The sequence below is a fragment of the Malus sylvestris genome, chromosome 8 (assembly GCF_916048215.2).
Source record: "Malus sylvestris chromosome 8, drMalSylv7.2, whole genome shotgun sequence".
Taxonomy (NCBI): Eukaryota; Viridiplantae; Streptophyta; class Magnoliopsida; order Rosales; family Rosaceae; genus Malus; species Malus sylvestris.
This window is the reverse complement of record NC_062267.1, coordinates 12,682,100-12,691,297: the sequence shown is the minus strand read 5'-3', so window position 1 is coordinate 12,691,297 and position 9,198 is coordinate 12,682,100. Positions and strand designations below refer to the sequence as shown.

At 35.5% G+C, this 9,198-nt stretch overlaps 1 protein-coding gene and 1 long non-coding RNA gene across 4 annotated transcripts; one reads left to right on the top strand and one right to left on the bottom strand.

Annotated features, from left to right (window-relative positions):
- Positions 1-1,361: 1,361 nt before the first annotated feature.
- On the bottom strand, positions 1,362-5,412 carry LOC126631232 (uncharacterized). Its single transcript, XM_050301403.1, has 3 exons — positions 5,089-5,412; positions 1,713-1,877; positions 1,362-1,505 (listed from the first exon to the last, which is right to left on the bottom strand). Exons 1-3 carry the CDS (start codon positions 5,381-5,383, stop codon positions 1,414-1,416), a joined length of 552 nt encoding a protein of 183 aa, XP_050157360.1. The 5' UTR covers positions 5,384-5,412; the 3' UTR covers positions 1,362-1,413.
- LOC126631233 (uncharacterized) lies at positions 1,877-4,514 on the top strand. 3 transcript variants are annotated; one of them, XR_007626325.1, is made up of 4 exons: positions 1,877-2,404; positions 2,777-2,921; positions 3,971-4,185; positions 4,283-4,514. It is a non-coding gene; the product is annotated as an uncharacterized LOC126631233 (long non-coding RNA). The 3 variants fall into 3 exon arrangements; XR_007626327.1 differs by lacking the exon at positions 2,777-2,921; XR_007626326.1 differs by lacking the exon at positions 1,877-2,404 and having other exon boundaries at positions 2,744-2,921.
- Positions 5,413-9,198: the final 3,786 nt, after the last annotated feature.

The following is a 9,198-nucleotide window of genomic DNA, read 5'->3' as shown; positions in this document are numbered from 1 at the left end:
TTTTTAATTAAAAATTAAAAATTGAAATTTGTAATTGTTTATATTAATGAGATTTTAAATAAAACCCATAATTTATGGGATTAAAAATAATAAAATATAAATTATACTCTCTATTATATTGTGTGTGTGTGTGTGTGTGTGTGTACATATATGTATGGGTACATTAACCAAAATTAACAAAAAAGTTATTGTACCAAAACATGGATACATTCTCAAATCAACAAAAAAGAATGCACCCATATAAGTTTAAACATGGATTAAAAAATTTGAATGGATTTTATATTAAAAAAAGGGTACATTTTACATATAATAAATTGATATATTTGAGAATGGGTACATTTAAGATTAAAAAAATTGAAAAATTATATGAATGGGTACATTTAAGATATAAAAATTGAGAATTCTTTTATATATAAAAAAAAACTAATAGGTACAAACTTAATTTAATTTAATTTTTTATTATTTTGGAAATGTTTGAATTGAAAATTAATTAGAAGTTTAATAGAGGTGTGAGTATTAAATCCTAAATTAATTACCAATTTTTATATTAAAAAATTATATAATAAACATGTAAATTCATTGTCACATTAATGTTAGGGACTTAAATCAAAATTTGAGAACTAATAAGGTCTTAGTCAATGAACAGTAAAAACTAAAGACCGGATACTAGTTTTTCCTTATAAAAATTAAAAAAAAATCTATAAATGGGTTTAAGCAGAAGGAAGAACAAGAAATAACAAAAAAAATAAATAAAAAGAAATAATTAAAAAGATAATTAGGAAGAATATGATTTTTACAATAAGTTTTTTCTTTTAAGAGATAATTATTTATAATAAAATAATTAAATTTAAAGAATTCGACTTATTTTAATAAATTGAACTATTCATATTATTGGCTTAAAAATTGAAGTTATATCAAGTTTTCCTTTTATTTATTCCATTGCACATCGTCGATTTTACAATAAATCCAAAACAAAAATTACAAAAAAAAAAATTGAAGGAATCGAACTTACAAGCATATGCTTTCTCGAGGGTTTCGAAATGAAATTGGGTCTTCAGGGTGGTTTAGGAGTGAGGTGCTTAAACAAAAAACACCCATGAAAAAAAGCTGTAAAGGTTTTAGGTGTTTGGTAAACTGAAAAAAAAAGGTTTATTTTGGAAGCTGCTCTGAGAATAAGCTGAAATCAAAAGAAAAAGCTGAAGCTGCTATTTGCAGCTTTGGAAAACTAACTTTTTTTCAAAGCACACAGAGCTACGGTGCTCATTTAATGAAAAAACCCACTATCAGACTACTTTTTTTTTTTCCAAAATCACTTTTACAAAAAGGTTTACCAAACACGCTACTGATTTATTTTACAGCCGCTTATTCTCACAGCAGTTTTTTTTCAAAGCCCATCAATTCCAAACCAGCCGTTCATCTGCCGCTTGGGCTTGCTCGGCCCCTCACTGGAATTGTCAAATTATATATTCCCTTCGATTCTCGCGGAGCAATCTTCCCGTTGAACCCTACATACACCAAGAACACAACAATGAGTGCGTAGTAAACCACCAATCCAAGTATCAAACACTGCAGTGAGCTCAATCCGGTGCCAATTCACCACAAGAATCCACACAAGGGCCCCAATTACCAAAAACACGAAAATCAGAAGCAAAATTTTGTAAGCCAAAGGAAGAACGTCGCTGCAGGTCGAGCTGAGAGTGTAGGCGACGAACCAGTACGCGTTGAAGAAAATTGGGAAAATGATGAAGGGGAGGAAGACATAGACGACTTGCTTGGGTCCATGTCAAATCTTTGATCAGAGAGGACGAGTAAGCAGAGAAAGTGTGTTCGACCCAGTTTGGGAGACGGGTCAAAGTTTCGTTTTTGACGCATGAGTAGGGATGGGCAAAATACCCATGGGTATGGGTAACTACGGTTACCCACCCATTTAAAGTTAATGGTTATGGTTATGGGTAACCGTTTAGACAAATAAACGGTTATGGGTATAACCGTTTATCCATGAAATTTAAATGGCCGGTTATGAGTATTATCCGTGGTTATAACGGGTATCCATCGGTTATGGGTAATATTCATGGTTATAACGGGTATCCATTTACCCATTTAATTTAATATATGTAAAATTAAAAAAAAAATTTAAAAACCCTCAGAAATTAAATTACAACTCTGTCACTCTCTCTCTCTCTCCGTCCCTCTCTCTCTCCGCCTCTCGACTTCGTAACTCTCTCTCTCCGTCGCTCTCTCTCTGCGCCTCTCTCTCTCTCCGCCTCTCGACTTTGTCACTCTCTCTTACTCCGTCGCTCTCTCTCTACATCGTTCTCGCTCTGAGGCAGTTGCTGAAGAGCCTCTGCAGCAATTCGCCTTGGAATTATTCAGTGTTTTGGAAGCTCAAGCACCAGAGTGATTTGTAAGCTTCTTTCCTTTTCCTCGGTTTTTGCTATGAATTATACTCTTGTTGAAAATTTTAATCTGTTTATCCGTCCTTAGAATTCGGAAAGTAATTAATTAGTTAGTAATTTAGGGTTTGAGATTTAGGGTTTGTGAAATTTAAATGACTAAGAACTTTTTGCTGTAATGTGAGATATAGGGTTTTTGGATTTGTGAGTTGTAATTCGAAATTAGGATCTGGGTCTTTGCAATTTCGGGATTTCTGATGTTGGTTTTCATATTTAAGTGAAAGGGAGATTGATAAATTTTAATGTGTTTGTGTACTATTTGAAGAAACTGGAGATTGATAAATTAGAAATTATTTTTTTTGTGTTTCCTTTGTGGTTTTTAGGTTTGGGTTTTATGTTTATCGAGTTAATGTAGCATTGTGGAGGGAACTTGGAAATTGGACTTCCATCCAGCTGGAATACGTTAGATATTTGATCTCTTATTCCTATTTGGTTGAATGAACCTTATGGGAACATTCTTATTGTCAGGTAAAAGTTTGCTGAACCGATGTGTGTTTCTGTAAAACCTGTGTTCACAGTAAACTTGTTCAGTTTGCTGTTTTCTTCCCTAGCTCATTATTGATGAAGGTCTTAACTCTTAACCTCTGGTTGGTTATTTTCTCAATACATAATGATATAACTAGTTTGATTGAAGCTTAGACATGTTGAAGCTTGAAGAACATTGAGAAAACATTATTTCTATTGGCATTCTAGGATTCAATGCCGACCTTACTAAGGCTTTGTTGTTGTTGTGGTATGAGCTTTTCTTTTGCAATTATCATACATATGAATAGTAAGAACGAGCTTTTTTTGTTGAAACTAGAATGCGTATGAAACAAAATAGGTCTATGAATGGTAGCAAATATTATACATTGATGAAAATAGAGGGAACAAACTTGTGAAAGAAATGAAGGTTGGGCAATCAATGTAAGTTCTTGTTGTGTGAAGTTTCTGTGTGCAGAGATATTACTGTTGAGTGAATACTTGCATATTATTATAAACTTAACACACTACGTAATCGTTGAGGCTGCTGCTTCTAAGAGAATGGATGTGTCTTTTGTGTTTGTGTGCATGTAGATGTGGCCCAATCGTAAAGAGTTTTTGCATTTATCATTGGTGCTAGTGAGCGGGTTCTTAGCTATGATATCACTGCAGATTACAGAGAAAAAGTTTATAGGTTATCCACTCCAGAAGTTCCATTCCTCAGTAGGTTCAAATTGCTTTGTCATTATTGTGGGTTCAGTTTAAATTTTTGCTATGTCATGATCCAGAACAAGAATAGAGAAGAGTGGGGGTGGATGGAGAAAAGGAAACATTCAGAGAGCAATTTCTGAGCAGTTTAAATTTTTGCTTGTAATGTTTAAGCTTTTCGTGGACACAGTCCCAATATTAGTTCCCATGTACTGTTGTAGAGATGTCCTTATTATGTTCAGACCGAGTGTGTTATGATTTTTTGCTCTTGGCATCCAAAATGTCGAATCAATTGATACCCTGTTTTTCTTTTATATTCTGAACTTGTATTTAACTGTTTCAACTAGTTCCAAGATGGAGACTCAAAGCGAGAACCAAGATATTGAACCAATTAATCTTGATCAAGAATTGGACCTAAGTGAATCAAGCTTTGATGACACTGGTAGGAAGAGAAAAAGAACCTCAGTTGTCTGGCAGCATTTTGAGGAAAAAAGTTTTTGTGGGGAGGTGAAGGCTGTCTGTAACCATTGTAAAGCTAGGCTAGCATCGGGCTCCACTGTTGGTACTTCATCTTTACTTTCACATGTTAGAACATGTCCTCTTTTGGTGACACTCATTCAATTTATGCATACTAATTCAATTATACATTTCTTTTGTAGGCCTCTTTTGGTGACAACGAGTCGATGATACTTTGTGATTGAACGTGTTCGAAACACAGATTTCAATTAGATGAAATTATATGAAATAATAGAGGGTTAACTCAGTTTTGTGATGAATTAGATGAAATTTGGTTGGTTTCGTATGGTTGTTTTTTGTTATCAGAAACACAGATTTATGAGCTGTTGCTATATGGTCTGTTGCTTTAAAAATCATTCGGGAATTCAGAAATAAAAAAGCTCTACTTTTACTCTTCCTTTAGGCTCAATTTTCTCAAGTTCCTGAACTTCCATAATTTACTGGTTGCTATTCAGAATAAAAAAAAACAGATTGGTTGCTATACAGAAAAATATCGTTCGTAAACTATTATTTCAATTATTGGAATTATATGCGGACTTAAATGATTAAAATAGGGAAATGTATGCTAAAATGTACTTATAACGGTGTTTAATTGTCAGAAAATAAAAATTATGACAAATTTTTCTTTTGTAATTTTCAAATTGTTAAAAAAAATAATGTAGACGGGTGAAAAAAATAGGTAAATGGGTAAAAAAGGATAAACGGGCGAAAAAATAGGTAAACGAGTAAATGGTTATGGTTATGGTTAAATGGGTAAATGGTTATGGGTAAATGGGTACACGGTTATGGGTATGGATAACCGTTTATAAACGGTTATGGTTATGGGTATAACCATTTATGTAATTACTCAACGGGTAAACGGTTATGCGGGTATGAACATAAACGGTTATGGATAAAATAACCGCGGTTACCCGCCCGCATAACCATTGCCCATCCCTACGCATGAGGATGAGTCGGAGTTGTAGGCGGAGGAGATGGCAGAGTAATTTTGGTTGCGGTGGACGACTACAAAGATTCTGATGGCGAAGGTAGCCAGGACGAAGAGGAGGAAGAGGATTAGAAAGAGGTCTTTGAAATGGCGGGGGGCCGTAGCTGTAGGAGATATGGAGGTACTGGTCAGGTCGGAATCGGATACCGGTGGGTCGGTGTAAGATGGACGAGGGGACGGCGGCGGTGCGTGTCTTCGATTGGGGGTTTGGATCATGATTTTTGTTCTGATTTTCTCCTTCCGACGCCTCTTCCATTGAAATCGAGACCAAGATCTGGGATTTGCGGGCAGTCGAAAACGGAGGGGAAGAGAATATTTTTTATTATTTATTAATTATTTTAAAATTTTAATATTAATACATGACGCAACGAGTTCCACGTCATAGACTGTTTTTACAGACAACTTATGAAATTGTTTCAGAATTATGAATTTTATGTAAAAAATTTAAAAATTATTATTAGTACTTCAAAATTTTCATTTTACGTTTCTCATAAGCAAGGAACAAAATGCCGACAATATCGGCGATATATAGCCGATATTATCGGTTTTTCGCCGGACCGATATTTTAATAGGTATCCAAGGGGTTTTCGTCAAAATATCGTGATATTATCTCGAAATTTTAGAACTGTGCAAGTCGGAGACGAACGTCGGAGCTTCTACAGCTCCGGCCGACTGTAAAACAGCCCCCTAGACTCCGATCTAGGTATGAAAATGAAATAGAAGACGAGAGGAACGTTTTTATAACGTCCGTTTGCCGTGAAATGGTCGGAGGTGTTCGAAAAGTTCGTTGACACGCACGGCCTCGCCGAAGATGGGTGTGCCTATTCCCGAGCCAATTTCATCCCAAAAACCTTGCAAAAACACGAGATAGAACTTCAATTTCACATCTAAGCTTCGATCTAGAACAGAAAAAGAAAAACCCGAAGCTTACCTAACCGGAGAAATTGAAGGAAGTCGACGGATCAGGTGCGATGGTGTGCGTGTGGGTCTCGGTGCAGAGAGAAAGGAGAAGTGTATGTGGGTCTCGGTGCAGAGAGAAAGGAGAATGAGGAGCAGAAGGCTGTGGTGTGTGTGTGGGTCTCAGTGCAGAGAGAAATGAAAGGTGTATGTGGTCTCGGTGCAGAGAGAAAAGAAAGGGAGGAGCAGAAGGCCGTGGTGTGTGTGTGGGAGAAGGGAGAAGAGAGATCGAGAGATCTCTGTGTGTGTGTGTGTGAGAAGGGAGAAAAGAGATCGAGAGATCTCTGTGTGTGTATGTGGGAGTGGAGAATGGAGAGAATAGAGAAGGATCGAGAGAGAGAGACAGAGGTCTCTGTGTGTCTGCGTGTGTGATGTTTGTGTGCGTGTGTTGTGTGCGTGTGTGGTTGCGTGCGTTGTGTGTGTGTGTGGGGTTCCTCCTGTCAGGAGGACACATGACTCACTCAGGATTCCTGACAACTTTTACAATTATTTTGACAATTTCAGACCACTTTTACAATTATAACTTGCACAATTTCAAACCATGGATGGTGGTTTCATTCAAAACCGTGTGCTACTATGATATTCTTTCAAGAGATGGAGTATCAGAGCCATTCAGAGCATTTTCGTTTCTTCTTCTTCCCTTACCCCTTTCAAAGCCATTTCAGATCCATTCCAGAGCTTGAACACAAAGGGTTCCATATTTAAAGTAAGTTTACAAACTTATATTTATATTATTGTAATTTATACAACAACAAAAAAATTTGTGTGGACTCGTATGTTAATTTTTTAAAGTAATTAATACTTGCATGTTAGTTTTTGTAAGTAATTAAGTAATGTTAACAATTACATGTTAATTTTTTTAAGTAATTAAGTAATGTTGTATAATTATTCCCTAGGATAATTTTAATATGTTTAATGTTATTTATTATTTTATTAATATTAGGTTTTATTATCAAATTGGATTATTATTCATTAATATTAGGTTTTTTTTATTATCAAATTGGATTATTATTCATTAAATTGGATTATTATCAAATTGGATTATTCATTAAATTGGATTATTATTAAATTGGATTATTATCAAATTGGATTATTATTCATCACTATGTTTTATATTAGGATTATTTTTTTATCAAATTGGATTATTATTCATTAATATTAGATTTTATTATTCCATATTATTTTTATAATTACTTAAATTTTTACAATCATTTCTTTAATTCGTATTTAATTCTTCTGTATAATAACTTTATTATTTAGGTTCTCTTATATAATCGTCATCACTACTATATTTTTTGGCTAAAAAATAATTGTCTAATTTTCTTGAAAAATAAATATAGGTACGTTTAAGATGTCGAGTGGAGTTACTAAACGTGATCCAGCTTGGGAACATGGAGACCTAATAGACGGAAACAAACATGGCACAATTTGCAAATATTGTGGTCGGGTAATGAAGAGTGGCGGAGTGACACGACTTAAGTACCATCTTAGTGGATTAGATCCAGCAAAAAATGTGCAACGATGCAATAATGTCCCCCCAGAAGTGAAGGCATTCATCAACACATTATTAAAAAATAAAAAACAGCAAAAGGAAAAGATAACACATGGAATGGAAAATATTCGAGCTGGGCTACGGGGAGAAGTCTATGGCCAAGCGGTTGACAGTGATGATGATGACGATGAGGACGAATGTGATGATGACATGGGACCTAAAGAACGATGCAGTTTGAAACAAGCATTACGTACCTCCAAATAGTCAGCATGGGAAAGAGAACACCTTTATAAAATTCTTAATAGAGCACAAGGTTCCGGGACAAGTGGTGGTGCACAAATGAGACGGGAAGGCAGTCTTAGAGAATCACAACCAATACCACCAATAGCCCCAAGTTTATATAAGTCATCCAAAGCATGTCAAAAGAGTGTTTGAAGTTATTTCACTGGAGGTAATGTGAATGAGGGAATGGGGCGTCTAATTAGCAAGTTTTTTATCTATGAAAATGTCCTTGCTGAGAAAGCATCATCACATCATTTCAAAAATATGGTAGTGGGATGTCAACAGGCCAGTGTTGGAGTACAACCTCCCACTCCCTATGAGATAAGAAACAAATATTTGGATATGGAGTATAAAGACATTGGCGAGTATGTTAACAAGTTGAGGTCAAAGTGGGAAATTAATGGTTGCACAATCATGTGTGACGGATGGACCGGCCTGACCAGATTGTCTATCATAAACTTGATGGTATACTCCAAGGGAAAGACAATTTTTTTGAAGTATGTTGATGCTTCAGACCATATAAAGAACTACAAGTATATTTACAAATTATTGAGGGATGTAATCATGGAGGTGGGAGAGCATAATATTGTCCAAGTCGTGACCGACAACGGTTCTGCATTTGTCAAAGCTGGAAAAAAGTTAATGAAGCATCATAATGTGTTTTGGACATCATGTGCAGCACATTGTATTGATCTCATGTTTGAGGCAATGAGGGAGAGAGAGAATGTTGCTACTGTGGTAAAAAGAGCTAGAACGATTACAAATTATATTTACAATCACGGTTGGTTGTTGGCAAAGATGCGTGAATTTTGCAAAGGAGAAATTATTCATCCAGCTACCACTCGATTCGCCACCAACTATATTGCATTAGACAGCCTACTTAAGAAGAAAGCAGGGTTGAAGCAACTATTCACTAGTGACGATTGGGCGAACCACAATTTCAGCCGCTCAAATGCAGGTCATATGGTGGAAAGTATAGTGCTTGATCATGTTTTTTGGACTCAATCAGAACATGTGTGCCAAGTGTTTGAACCTCTTTACAAAGTTTTACGGATCGTTGACACAGAAGTGTATCCTACTATGTGGGCAATATATGAGTTGATGCGTGTAGTGAAGGATGAATTGGAAAGAAAACATGGTGCAAGGTGGGTCATAAAGATAATTGAAGACCGATGGTAGTTTATAATAGAAAACATGGTGCTCGAACAAAAATGTCTCCTAGTGAGTGTAAACATATTTCACGATAAGTTTATAATAGAATTTGTTGGAGTTATTAGGCTTATCAACATTGCTTTTCATTGTAGCTGAATGGTGGATCATGTATGGGACCGATGCACAAA